Source organism: Paroedura picta, chromosome 6, assembly GCF_049243985.1.
Source record: "Paroedura picta isolate Pp20150507F chromosome 6, Ppicta_v3.0, whole genome shotgun sequence".
NCBI lineage: Eukaryota > Metazoa > Chordata > Lepidosauria > Squamata > Gekkonidae > Paroedura > Paroedura picta.
In genome coordinates, this window is record NC_135374.1 from 19776449 (window position 1) to 19791612 (window position 15164).

Below are 15164 nucleotides of genomic sequence, written 5' to 3' on the forward strand. Positions count from 1 at the left end.
CCCTTTCTAATGGCAGAGATGTTTGTTTGCTGAGTAACCTTGATAGCTGCTTTCTCAATTTTTGTGCTGAAACCTTAATGAAGAACCCCATGCCTGACTTTTTTACCTCAGCTAATTGATGTAAGAAACAGCTCTATTGTCCTAACAAATATGGAGCCTTTTTATAAATAAGGAAACCTGGTCCATTTTCTCAAATACACAAAATTGAATCAATATTGCAGTTGTTGAGGAGCTGGCATATTATTGAATGGAAGAGTGAATCAGGTTCAGCCCCCCCCCCTCCCGAATTGCCTCCAGCCGCCTGTTTTCCTAATGTCTGAGGTGGTTATTGAAAGTGGCAGGTTAAAAATTGGATTCCAGAGGGCAAGATATGATTGACTATGTAATTTTGCCAAAGCCCACAAGGAAATGTATATTTGAGCCTTCATTTCTCTTTTGCTTGACTTTTGGTAGAGATCGTTGTGGATAGCGCACTAACAATACCCATTTCTTGCTTACTAAGATGGAAGCAATGGAACAGGAAATAAGAAACAATGTTCTTTCTTGTTGTTTAATTGAATTGCTCTTGGCCTTGGGGGCGATACAGCTGGTTTTGTATGATATCAGCAAGAGCTGGCAAATAAGATACCTGAGTTAAGTTTGATATTTTTTCTGGGGTTTTTTCCCTTGGCTTAGTTCTTCCTGGGACTATTCATATTGCAATCCTTTATTGTGCATCTTCAGTGAAAAACACTTCCTGTGCTACGTAGGCAGCCCGTGTAATGCACTTGGTGCTACATTTCAGCTACTGCGTGGTAGAACACCACGGATGCTGAAGCGTTGAGGACTGATTCATACACTGCAAAAATGCTTAATCTCCCCCCCCCCAAGCCCCTGGGTGATATTTAGGAGGAAACAGAAGAGGAGATGTTGGAAAAATCCATTTCATGAGCAGAGTTTGGCTTGTGGTTGCTTTTAGCCATCTTATTACACATATTTTTTAAATGTATTGCATCATTCTGTGAGAGTGAATTAGTGGTGGTATTTTAGTTGATCCTTTCTGTGTATTTTAACATTTTTTAAGCTTTAAAAACTCCTTAGATGGCTTTATCTGCTCTGAGCCTGATAATAATAGCCTAAATTAATAAACTCATATGAAAACCTTGCAGGCATTGGAGTGGCTAATAAAGACATTTATTAGCATCCAGACACCTATGATGGTTCCCCTAAGCATTCCTTCTGTATTTCAAAATTCGTTCTTGGAGAGTAATCTGTTTTAATCATGGCAAGTCGAATAGTATTAATGATGTCTGGGACAAACTGGTTTTCCATAAATAAGTTTTTGGTAAGCCAATGCCGTTCGAAACCGCCAAAAACATGTTAGAAAATAAGAAGTCATAAGGAAGTGTTTTGCGACTGTAAAGCTGATATATCTTTGCAAACCTGATTGAAATAAATGGGATCTGCCTTAGGAAACCAGTTTGTCTGAGAACAACTCCCATCCATCTCAGTCTTGTGGGCACAACAGAGGATGCAGAGATTCATATCCTTTGTAGTTTCCATAGTGATGGAGAACTTTGTATAGCTTTCTTGAAATTAATAAAAACACAAGATAATAAAGAAGGCCTGCGTATGAAGACAGGGCAGAATATAAAACAATAAATAAATAAATAAATAAATAAATAAATAAATAAATAAATAAATAAATAAATGTGCTTACATTCACATTTGCTTCTCTTAACAACACAGAAAAGAATACAAATGAATGTCACATTGCAGAATTAAGCCTGGCAAAGTATTTTCAGAAGAGCTTTTCAAGGTATTTGTGTAAAGCGAAAACATTTAAAAACTGTGAGGGTTTCCCCCGTGGCATCATCAACATATGCAGAGATATATAACGTTGGCTACATCAGCCAGTATAAATTTTGAGTTTACTGATCTGATTCCTATTTTATTACCCATCCATAACGGACAACCCAAGTTTACCTTATTTTAAATTTAAATTTAAGTTTCCCTTATTTTAAATGTAATGACATTCTGCATACATTCCAGATCAGACCTTTCTGTTCTGTTACCTTCCAAAAACAATTCAAACCTAGATGTAGAAACTTTGTAATATCATCTTCGACCAGCAGGTTAAGCTTTTACTACCCCAACGGCCCACCCTGTTTTGTTTTTTTATGTGTATGTTTTACATATAAAATGTTTAAAACCTTTTATAAATACTTGTATTTAAAATATTTTGAATGTTTGAAATTGGTTTAAATTTTAATGTTTGAAATGTTCTAACATTAGCCACCTTGGGAACCTGAATTGGCTGGAAAGGTGGCCTAGAAATATTTTAAATAAATAGATTTACCTCTTAATGTCCAATTTCCTTATCAATGAGGATATTATGTTGATAATCTCCTGAATTGTCCATTACTTGGAAGTCCTTCAGGGAAGAAAACTTTTAACTTGTTTCAGATAAACAGAGAAAACTAAACTGAAGGCATCTTTTGCACTGTAGTTCTACAAATCCTGTTTTGGAAACAAATAAAAATAGGTAACTCCCAATGCAGGGTTTCTTGTGTTATGTCATAGCTGCAAACAATATTGCCTAATTATTTAACCAAATATCTCATGCCTTTTTTACCTTGCATGCACAACTCTGACAGTTTGCTGATTTTTGTGGATTTTTGGGGGGCTGTGGCTGTGGTCTGGTAGTTTTACTCCCTGACAGTTTGCCAGTAACTGTGGCTGGAAGCTTCAGAAGTAGGATCCAACAAGATGGGAATCAGTTCAGTATAAGGAGTCAGGATTCAAACCCAGATCTTGAGATTAGAGTCTACTACTCTCTCACCACTTCACCACACCGGATCTCAAGATCGAGTGGGTAGCAGGGGGGTGGGAGTGGGGGGCCAGAATCCAGGAAGGTCACAGTGCAGGTATATGTGCTTTGTAGTTGTTAGGTGCGAAGTCGTCTCCGACCGATCGCGACCCCATGGACAATAATCCTCCAGGCCTTCCTGTGCTCTACCATTCCCCAGAGTCCATTTAAGTTTGCACCTACTGCTTCAGTTACTCCATCCAGCCACCTCATTCTCTGTCGTCCCCTTCTTCTTTTGCCCTCGATCGCTCCCAGCATTAGGCTCTTCTCCAGGGAGTCCTTCCTTGTCATGAGGTGGCCAAAGTATTTGAGTTTCATCTTCAGGATCTGGCCTTCTAGGGAGCAGGCAGGGCTGATCTCCTCTAGGACTGTGTATGTGCTAGCGACCGTTGTATTCCTGGGTGCTACAGGCTTTGCCTCTTGTATAACTTTAGACACTGTATCGCCAATCTTCACTCCTGATATTTTTGTATTCCTCCTAACTGCAATACCCATTGTTACGCATGGCAGGATCCCTGCCTTATGCCTTGGCACACTGTCTTCTATAACCAATGGTACCCCACAATAGTCTAGGCTTAAGCTAAAGCCATGACACTGCTAGGGTCGGCCAAGCCAGGCCAGACTCCATCTCTGCCTTAGGTTTGGAATGACAGCCTTTGCCTGACCCAGAGGTGCCTCTGGACTCAAGCTTGCATCAGCTCACCCCCCCCCCCCTCATTGTATTTCTAAGTGAGTGGACTGGCTTCCTCCTGTTTGCCTAAGGGCTCCTAGGAAAATCCTTTGTCTTGCAACATTTTTCACACTTGGCCCCTCTGCCAGGGGATATCTCCTCCCCACAGCCTGCCAGCTAGACCTGATGGCTCTCTTCCTCAGAGCCATTAATACCTTTATCCAAATCCATTTACGGCCATCACCCCCCACTTGGCCAGGTATTGTCCTAATCTCCGGGGACCCTGGAAACTTCCAGCACATGCTTACCTGAGCCTTGTCACGTAGCCCCCTTCCCAAAATCCTATAAAAACTGTGGCTTCACACAGCCACTCTGAGTGTCTTCCAACCCGGGACCTCCCACGCTGGTTCGTGCTCCTTCCTCTGACCCACCACTCCTCGGACAGGTAACTATCAAGCCTTCCACTCTTCCTCCCCCTTCTCTATATGACTGCTTGTATGTGTGTTAGCTATTTGTGTGTACTTTTGTTATTTTCCTTTCAATAAAAGCTTATATTAATATTTTACCTTTAAATCTGTGTTTGCCTTGAGTTCCCACGGGCGTAATAAACCCTCGTATACAAAGGTAACGATCCGATAAACGCTAAGTTACCCCCCTCTCGCAGCATTTGAGCTAATATTCCCCACAAGCTCAAAGATACGTGTTTTAGGACACGTGTTCAGCAATTTGGGTAACACCATGGTGCAATAAACATTACAAACAGCAAAAGTAATAGATTCCAAGATGTCTCTATGTAAATGGTAAATCTCTGACAGGTACCTGTTGATGAAAACTCATATTACTACCTGATCTGGGAGAATACTGCTCTGAAGTTATAAAACTTGAATTAAATACAGCCATTCGGTGCAATCAAATGCTTTTTGATACAGAATACTATCTTAAATATAATCCTGTCCAATCTATTAGGAATAAGAATTGTTTAGATTTTAAAACTGCATTTTAAAAGATTCGGTTTGAAAGTTGATTGTCCCTGGTTTTGGAGTTGCTACTGCTTTAGCTGAGTAGCAATTTTTTAAAATAGTATTCATCCAAGATTTGTAATACAAAATCAAAATTTTTACACAAAATTCCTTTGATCACCCTTCAGATGCAGGCAATTTATTATTCTTTATAAATAATGACATCATTTCTGCTCTTGCTATTTCTGCTTCTGGTGTTTCTGTATCAGAATTTAGGTATTCTCTATCTAACCAGAAAATCTTTTATGACATCTGTAAAGGGAAACTTAGCATGATACAACTTAAGTTCATACAGTATCTTTTTAATGCAATATTTATCTACCTTAATCAGGAAGACAGAAGTATTTTCCAGTAGTCTGGGTTCTTTGATCTTTTTTGTTTAGTAAACCTATTTCAGCTCTGCTTCTTGCAGCATTCCGGGTTCTCATGTGCTATTGTCTCCCTTGTTCTATTTCTCATATTTTAATCTGGAATATCAGATGTTCCTGTTGATCTGATATATTCTTAATTTCTGCTTCTCTCTGAATAAAAATTATTTGGATGGGTGCTTTCAGTGTAGTCCGGGGCACATCTAGAGTTACATTAATCAGATAATAAATCTCCAGGGCCTGTCTAATTTCTTCTACTATATTCTTACTGTGAAGCAATGAATTATTTAATCCCCACTGTTAGGAGAAGTCAAAACACTGCTGTGTCATTATGACTGGTACATGATCTGCATATTCAAGAGGCTGTTTTCTACATTCCTTGTTCTAATCCAAAGGTTTGTAAAAAAACAGTTGTGACAGACTGCACTTTAAAAACCATATTCAAAGTTATGAAGTAACAGCAACAATAAGTGAAGGGTTAAAATCTTCACAAGACAGAAAGAGCTGCTCTGAGTGCTCTGATTGGCTAGCGGCAAGTGAGAGACAATTGATACACAAGCTGTGGGCAGGAGACTGATTGTTTGAGCCTGGTTCTGGTTCAGAGAGCAGTCTGAAAGGGCCTGTATGTTTTAGCTGATTTGAGGAGAAATTTTAGTTAGAGAACTGAGTTTACTGTAAGCTGATCTCCATGTTGTCTGGAGAACGAGGGCAGATATTTGGTAGTGGGACTTTGGGCAGTGAGGTTATACTCCCGATTCAGGCCAAATTAGAAGGAAAATTCTTCTAAGGAGAGGATTCCTGCCCAGTTAGTAAATATAAATTGGCAGCCAAGTAACACTGCACTCTGCTGGCCAGTTCACCTTCCTTATTACCAGAGCCTCAGGAACAGCGTAGGAGAAAGATAAGGAGGTAACTGCAAGACAGAAGGCACAGTGCTTGCTTTATAGCAAAGTACTAGCTCCACATTTATGATGACACATATGCTGGAGCAGGGCTGAGGTGGCTGGCAGGTTTTTAGTGTGATGTCTAAAAGGAGCTAACTGGGGAGTGGCTATGTGGAAGCAACATACCCATATGTTTCTGACCTTTCGGTCTGTATTCTGACCATGGCCTGTGCTATAGAACGCTGCTTTCAGATTTCCCTTTGGACTTGTAGCTACAAGTGTGGTCTAACTGGCATCTGGACTGTGGAATGATATTTCAACAATCTCTTACAGCTAGATACTACATCTTTCCACTTGCTGTGGGTTTGCAACCTGGTCAACTTGCTTGCCAGCAGACTGCCTTCCCCCCGCACTCCTTTTAAAATAGCATGTTTCAGACAGTGGAGGTCTATGTGGTTCAGAAAGCTACTAACAGCACCCAAAGTTATAAATTATTTATTTTAAAAAGAAAATATTCACAAACATACTTTTAGCACATCACCAGATTGAGCAAGGTATACAAAAGAAATGGGTAAAATGCAATCCTTCTGTCCCTCTCTCTATACATACCCTATCAGATGTTAAAATATAGGACAAGCTCTATTAGCTTAGGAATTTATAGATCTCTACAGACTTTCCATTACTTTGATGTTTTCTCCAGCTCTTTAGGTGAGCACATGATCAATGACCGCCTTCCCCACACCTCAGTTAAGAGTTCCATCTGCTCCAGCACAAAAGAGGCCTCCTCCTTGCTGCAAGGAATTTTTATCAAATTTGTTTCTCCACCTGCTGACCAGATCAGGCCAGTCAGAGGAGCGTTTCCTGAAGATTCCAGAAAGCTCCTTAAAATTTCTATTCCTTGCTTGGAGGTGGAAGGAACGCTTGACCCACCTGTTACTTCTCTTGCTAGATCTACTCATACTTGTATCAAATTGGGCTAAGGTACACTAAGGAAAGACTGACTCCCCCCCCCCCCCCCCCCGGCCTGTTCTCTGCTCAGAGGGGGGAAATACCAAAACTCATAATGAAGTTTCTGCTCATTTTAAGCCTCCAAAGATAAAATGCATCTCTTCACAGCCTTAATAAATGTTTTTGATAAATTATTGTATATTAAGGCTTGCTATTCAGATTCAAGTTGAGTACACCATTAATCATACTCATAATTATATTGGTCATGACAAAACTTAATAGTTATTTGAAAAGTAACCTAAAAATGATCTTTGTTTTTGATGGAAGCCAAGCATCGCATTACTATTATATATTGTCTCTCAGTACACCTCTTAATATTACGAATCTCCTGCTTCAACTGTTATTTTCAGGGTGATAAATGTACTTGTTTGTAGTCCAGCAACCACTCCATTCTGCTGTCACATGCCATGCAAATCTTTCCTGTGTTTTTTTTTTTGGGGGGGGGGGAGGTGGATTCCTCCGATCTACCTTTCCCCTCTCCGTTGCCATGGTGCTTTCCCCTTGGTTCCACTTTCGGTGAATCCTGTGAAATGCAAAATACTATCTTGTCCTTGAAGTGAGGCCTCACTTCAAGAAGGACATAGATAAAATTGAAAGGGTACAGAGGAGAGCGACGAAGATGATCTGGGGCCAAGGGACCAAGCCCTATGAAGATAGGTTGAGGGACTTGGGAATGTTCAGCCTGGAGAAAAGGAGGTTGAGAGGGGACATGACAGCCCTCTTTAAGTATTTGAAAGGTTGTCACTTGGAGGAGGGCAGGATGCTGTTTCTGTTGGCTGCAGAGGAGAGGACACGCAGTAATGGGTTTAAACTACAAGTACAACGATATAGGCTAGATATCAGGAAAAATATTTTCACAGTCAGAGTAGTTCAGCAGTGGAATAGGCTGCCTAAGGAGGTGGTGAGCTCCCCCTCACTGGCAGTCTTCAAGCAAAGGTTGGATACACACTTTTCTTGGATGCTTTAGGATGCTTAGGGCTGATCCTGCGTTGAGCAGGGGGTTGGACTAGATGGCCTGTATGGCCCCTTCCAACTCTATGATTCTGATTCTAGGTGTAAATAGCTGTAGATGCTGGAAGCATCTGGGGCAATCTGGCTGCAGTGGTCAGACTGCCCATCTCCAGAATTCACGCTTTTGGTTGATCAAACAGTTCTGCCCTGGGAATTGGTTCCCCCCCCCCGTATGTTATTGGGGGGCAGGAGCCAGAGCCTATATAAACCCCATCTATCCCTTTGTGACCTATTCTTGCCAATTCCCTGGTTTCTATGTGTTCCTGCTGATGATGCTTGCTCCTGTAAAGTGCCTTCAATTTTGACTTTGAGGACCAGCTATAGGACCGCATTCTGTGGGTTGCGACATCTGTCAGGAATTTGGGGGGGGGGGGGATCTTGGAAGCACAGATCACTAAGGCAGCTTGGCAAGCATTTTTTGATCTTTGCCAAGCAAAGCTACTAGATTAGATGACTGTAATTTACTCTGTGTGGGTCTACTCTTGTTCTTGACCTAGGAACTGGAGGTAGTGCAGAATGCAGTGGTGCGGGGCCTCACCAGGACACCATGGAGGGACTGTGTGAGAAAAATGTATTACGCAGGAAGAAAGCTAACAAATACAGACTGTATCTTCTTATCCTCAGGATGTTTCCATCATATTTTCCACCATATTTCTCACAGCTGGAGACTGAGAAACGTTTTGTTGCTGGAATTCTCAGTTTCTAAAATGTAAATTGAAATGCAGAAACGCCTTTAGGGAGAGGGCTGTATGTTTTTCTTGACTCCTTTGTGCTAAATTCTAACTATGTTGTCTACCTATGTCCTCTTCTTGTAGAGCTCATCAGAACCAAAACTAAAGAAGAAAATAACTAAGACGAAAGAAGCTAAAAAAGTACTGAAGAAAAAATTTAAAGTGAACACGAAAATTGTATTTACCGAAGATGGGGAGGTAAGTTTAGTTTTTTAAAAAAATATTGTTGTAAGATGTCCTAACCGTATAAAGACTGTTTTTGTCATACAGCAGTTGTTCTCAGTGCTTCAACTTTCACAGACCGTTTCCCCCACTGACTTGGTTGCTGAAGTACTCCCGGATCCCTGCCATGGAATCTGTGCACTAGATTCTGTTATGCCTAGTTTGGCTGGTGGAAACTGGCAAGGCCTCATGGATTTCACCCAATTCTCTTTTGAAGTTGCACGTTGGGAACAGCATGGATCAACATAGGCAGGCTACCTTATTATGACCTAATCGTCTGAGGGTTCACAGTTTAAAAACTATTGGCCTAGAGAAACTATAAATGGCGTAATGTAATCTTGACCAGAATTACTTGGTTGAGATTCACAAGTTCTTTTCTAAACTGTGTCCATTTAAATTGGGCCTGGTGGAATAATCTGCTCACAAAATGTCTTGGATTTTGCAGAGTATTTCCACATAGACCATTTATGCACTGGAGGTTTCGTGCCGGGCTGCAGGCTGGAGTTTTAGTCGTGGCAGGTTGCCCCACGTCTTCTTGCACCCACATGGGCGAGCATTTGGCCTGGTGCACCTCATCTGACCCTGATTTGTACTCCTGCATGAAAGCTGGGCAGTGAAGTTCCCAGTGCATAAACGGTCATATGGAAGGATTTCTTCCCCCTAGTATAGATTTCTTGCTTCTCCTTCCCTCTGCAGCTCCAGATGTTCCTCAGAAGGCTGTCCTGGGGTTCAGGGGACAGCAGTTTGGGTTGCAGCTAGAGGAGAGCCGAAAGAAAGTTGTGCCACTCGAGTTGGTATTTCCCCCCCCATCTCTGCAAGTGCCCAGTTGGATCCGACCCAGCTTTTCTGTTGATCCACAGTGAAGTGTCTTTTCATGTAAACCGCCCAGAGCCGTATGGAAGGGCGGTATAAAAATCTAAATAAATAAATAAAAATGCAGATGACCATGTTCATGGTAATTGGTGACGAATACCAGATTAAAAAACAAATCCTTATTTACCCTTATGCAGGCATGCTGAACAATTTTGGTAGGGAGAGAGGCTAAATGTTCTATGGTACAAGCAGAGGTTACTAGGTCTGTTCACGTTCCTTATCACAGAGACATTTGTCAGTTGAAAATTATTCTTTTTTTAATTTAGTTAATATTTATTGATTATATATATACACACACATAAGATTGTCATTGATTAATTGGTTCTCTTGAGAGATTCATCCCCCCCCTCCCTCACCTCCATTCAGCCATTGGTTAGTTGAAAATGATTCTGATGCACGTGTAATGGATTCAAGGAATGCTCCAAATAATCTGGCAACTTTCTATCATGGATCAGTGGCAGGCACTCTCACCTTTGGGCCTGGCTTAACAGTCAGCCATTACTCCTAGCAGACAAGTGAGTTGTGGCACCCTTGTTGGAATTCACCCTGTGGTGACGTCCTTGGTGCTGAATTGCCTAGCACATTTCGGTTGTTCAAGCTTCACTGAAAACAAAACAGAAAACTATTCCAGCTGCACGGGAAAAGATAAACGTTTCTGATTAAGCTTGAACTCGTAATGGTTTGCTCCTTGAAATAATTTAGCCCCTTGCCTTTTCAAAAGCCAGCTTGGAAGCTAAGGACAATAGATAGTGAGTGTAGCAGCTGATAGAAAGTTGCTAGAATTTCTCTCTTTCGTAGGAAGTGCTGCAATGTGTTTCTATGGCAGCCGTGGATGCTGAACTGTCAGTTTCTATAATTAGGTTAACTTGATATATTAAGCCTTGTCCTATGAATCTGTGTGAGGGATGATCATGTAGGATGCAATGCTGCCTTCAGAATGCTCAACAGCAACGCAGCTGATCTCATAGGGAGAGGAAAAATGGAACAGGCCTATTCCAACATGTGGGCGCATAGAACTGTCACAAGACAAGCACTTTTTAAAAATTCAATTTGTACATCACCCGGCGATTTTAGTCACTTATTGAATATTTTATTGTTTTTCTGTCTGCTTTGCATGCCTTACCGTATGCCAGTATTTTCCCTGTGGATGAGAGATGTACATTCACGTATTCCGTTTCTTCTACCTGTCAGTATGCTGCAGCTGTAGATAGTTTCACATCTCCCACACTATTAACAGTTCCAGATGCCTCTTTCTACCCCAACACTTCTTCCTCCCCCCTCCCTTCTACAAAGCCCCTCTAAATAACATTTTGCTGCCATGTCTGTTCACCTAGTACCTGATAGCTTTGTGCAGTCTTTTGTTGTGGTGCGGTTGTCATTATCTTCAGCCATCTTAGCAAAGATGGCCCAAGGTCACCTAGCAGAGATAGCAAAGATCTTCAGCAAAGATGGCATGATAATTTTACATCCTGCCCATCTTCTTGAGATAGGTGTAGTGCAAGGCACCATGGTAAAAAGAAGGGCCCTAGCAACAGGATTCGGACATCTGACTGCTGCAACTTGGGCAGTGTTATGGCATCCGAGGTATGCTCCCTGCTGCACTTTATCATCACAACTGCAGCTGGGCATAGGAGGATGATCATGGGCAACTTATGACAACCCCATAACGTTTTCAAGGCAACAGCAAACAGAGGTAGTTTGTCATTGTGTTCCTCCTGTTGGAATAGGCAATGTCTGGTGTACAAAGATAGGAGGAGGAGAAGAGCCTGAAGGGGGCAGCAAGAAGACCATTAGATAGGTCAGGACCTTTTCTATCCTGTTAAGTGTTACTTCTTGTCTGTCTCTAGATTGCTACTCTTAGGGGCAATTTCCTGCTTCTTCTCGGAAGCTTCTCTGTCACTCTCTCTCTCTCTGCTACTTGGCCATGTACTCAGGCTATTTCTATCTCTACTCTGCACTATCAAGTATGGTTGTTCCTTAATACATCCTTCGCTCCTAATCCTAAAATACAGTGTGTGCATATCTATGACTTACTTACTCTGCTGACACCTCCACGTGGCATCCCTGAACTTCATTGGTGGCTTCCCATCCAAGTATTAACCAGGGCTGACCCAGCTTAGCTTCTGAGACCTGATGAGATCAGACTTAACATGGGTCATCCAAGTGAGGGCATAATTACGAGCTCAGCAGAATCAAGAGCTGCAGGAGGCTCCCTGACTATGCAGAGTTGAGTCTCACCTTATGCCTCAGCCTGAGCTCCTCCTCTCTCTCTTCCTTCCTACCAGTCTGCTCTCAAGCAGATGGTGGCCCAACGATACATTGTTGTGTTGAAGAGCTAACTCTGCTTGATTGGGTCAGTCTCGACCTAAAACGAGTAAAAAATGCGTTTCTGAATATAGAACATTTGCGCTTTATGAGAATTGATCAGTAAGAATACCATTTTATTTGTTTTACTTCTCTAATCCCTGTGGGTGCAAAATACCACTTTCTGCGCATTAGTAATATACTGTGTGCTATAACATTTTCACTGTTCTGCTTTCATTCAGTTAATTCAGCAGTGGCCACCAGCACAGAAGTCTGTTCACAATAAAGCAGAAGAGGACGATGATTCTGGAGGAATCGATCTAGAAAGAGCAAAAGAGAGGTTACAGGAAGAAGACAAATTTGACAAAGAAGAATACAGGAAGAAAATTAAAGAAAAACACAGGGTAAGTTCAAATGTCTTCCCATATGTGGTTGGATGTAAAGACAAATGCCACCACAATATTGATTCTTGGCTTGGAGAGTGAATTCTTTTTTGTATTTCAGTTTTTGCCCATTTAAACATTTCAGTTAGCTCAATAACTCATTCATTCAATCATTCATTCATTCATTCATTCAATTTATATACCGTCCCTTACTACAAAGTCTCAGGGTAGTGTACATAGAACAGTAAGGAACAAAAAATATTTGCAACCATTAGAGAGAACTACAATAATCAGAACTTGGTAACATTGTACATTGAAACATCAGCAGTAAACAGGAGAAAATCCTAACAGTTCAGTGTGGTATTCATAACTTACGGACATGTGTTGCATCAATGAGCTGCCCGGCAGGAATGGGACTGTAGGGAGGTATTTGTCATCTGCCTCAGCCAAAAGCCTGGTGGAAGAGCTCCATTTTGCAAGCCCTTTGGCATTAGCTGAGTTCCAACAGGGCCTTGATTTCATTGGGGAGCTCGTTCTACCAGGTTGGGGCCACAGCCGAAAAGGTCCTGGCTCTGGTCGAGCCTAGGCAGACTTCTTTTGGGCCAGGGATCATCATCCTGTTGGCATAGATGGAGTGTGTCACTCTTCAGTTGAGTATAGGCAAGCAGACGGTCCTCAACATACACAGGACCCAGATCGTGTATGGCCTTGAAGGTGAGTACCAGCACCCTCAACTTGATATTCTATAGTGTTTAAAAAATCTTTTTCATTGGACAAACCATGTGTTATGTGCAGGAGAAGAGCTATTATTATTGTTGTTGTTGTTGTTGTTGTTGTTATTGTTAGTGTTGTTATTATTATCATTATCATTATATTTTTATCCTGCCACTCCCGGGGAAGCTCGTGGCGGCTAACAATAAGCATAAAACCCCGATAAAATCCCATAAAACAATTGAAAACAATCTAAACTCAGCCAATCAGCCATAGAGTCGAAAATATAGGCCATCTAGTGCTCTGCGGCGAAAAATAACCAAATCCTATCTACTAAAAGGCCCCGGGGTGGACAAAGGGGTAATCTGTATTCTTTAATCCGCCAATAGTAGCCCAATGGGCTCAATGAGGGGGGGGGGCAAAATCTTCTTCAGCTAGGTTTGAGTCTAATAGCACCTTAGAGACAAACATGATTTTATAGGCACAAGGTTTTTGAGAATCAAAGTTCCCTTTGTCAGATACCAGAAAAATCCCTCCCTGGGAATAGAAAACCGTGATCTGGCAAGTCATCATACTGTGGCAAGTCATCTTCCTCCTAAGGATCGTCCAGGAGAGCATCGATCCAAATAGACAGAATGGGAAACCACATAATATCTGGGTGGCTATTAGTCCCTTAGTCCAGCTCTCCCCAATCCCCGGTCCGGGGACCAGTACCAGTCCATGGATCAGTTGGTACTGGGCCGCAGCTCCTCCTCGTCCTCCTCTCTGGCTGCTGCCTCTGGGGCTGCTCTGCCGCTGGCTCTCCTTTGGTGCTCTCCAGTGGCTGCCATGGCTTGGGCTCCCCCTTGGCGTGGCACTGTGCAGCTGCTGCTGGCAGCACCCCCCAGCGGGCGGCGGGAAGTCAGGGGTGCCGGAAGGAAAGCAAATGGAGCAGGGGCTCAGGCAGTGGCGATGACCTTCAGCAAAAGACTACCCCCCCCCCGGGCTTCAGTAAAATTGTCAAGAATTGACCGGTCCCCGGTGATAAAAAGGATGGGGATCATTGCCTTAGTCTATTGGAGCAAGTTTAGAACATTTGACAAGAACTCAGAACAAGTGTAGAGGACAGTGATAGCAAAAGGCTTTTGACTGCTTTCCATTGGTAAGAATGAGAACTGGAGAATGTAGAAAGGAGGTGTTCATCATGCGGCATTATAGTTAAGTGCCTGATGCGGGCTTTTTCATTGGTGCGATTGAAGGCGATCAAACATGCTAATGAATTATGCAAGAAATGGTGCAGATATATGCGATTGATTTGGGCTGTAACGTAAAGCTTTTGTGCGGATGCTTTATAGCCTTTTTGGCATTTAAGAAAATTTTGAGTTGTAGGCCATAAAAATGTGGAGACAGTTTCCGGACCATTTATTTGCCATAAACAAGAACTGGCAGGTTTTTGTTCTTGACAGCAGAAACTAGGTATAAATGTTACGGAGTCTTATCAATCCCCATTGATTGTACTGCTTCTTCTCATTATTGTTATTTATAGTATTTCTGCTCATTGCAACACCTCAAAAGCTGTAAGGACACTGAGACGCGTTCCTTATAGAGAACAGAATGGCTAAAGCTTTTTAAAATGTTGCTTATGTTTACAACAAAGTGAGGAAAAATCCAGGAGGGGTGTATATGAAAACTTTGCTCACCTGACTCAGAATACCACTTCCATTACTGGAGTAGGGGAGGGCTGCCTCCCCCCCCCCACTGTTTCAGTGGACTTTTTGTCTCCCCCCCCCCCCCCGATACAGAATTTCTGAGGGGCGTAAGCTGCATGGTTTGGAGTTATATCGGTTTATCTCCACTGATGGTGGTTTATATCCAACCCAGTGCTTTTATATGTTTCCTGCTATTCCCAGAATTCCTAATTTTATTTAATTTTTATCCCATTTGCACCCTGCCTCTTTCCCCAGTGGGGACTCAAAGCAGCTTACCTCCTTCTTTTTTAGAACATAGGAGAAACCATATTGGATCAGGCTGTTATACCGCTCAGATACCCCAGTACTGATACCCCAGCCTTCACCATCTCGCTTTCCCCACTGGAACGTTCTCAGTCTTCTGAATGGGAAGGGCATGGGCTTCACTCAGCCATCCTTCCATTT

The 15164-nt window shown here is 42.2% G+C and overlaps 1 protein-coding gene across 1 annotated transcript in view; it reads left to right on the forward strand.

The window, feature by feature from the left end:
* DDX10 (DEAD-box helicase 10) overlaps positions 1–15164 on the forward strand; it is a 206895-nt gene that overhangs the window by 123730 nt on the left and 68001 nt on the right. The window contains exons 14-15 of the mRNA XM_077341610.1: positions 8624–8737; positions 12181–12342. Of these exons, the coding sequence (XP_077197725.1) occupies positions 8624–8737; positions 12181–12342 (276 nt within the window). The remainder of the gene's footprint in view (positions 1–8623; positions 8738–12180; positions 12343–15164) is intronic.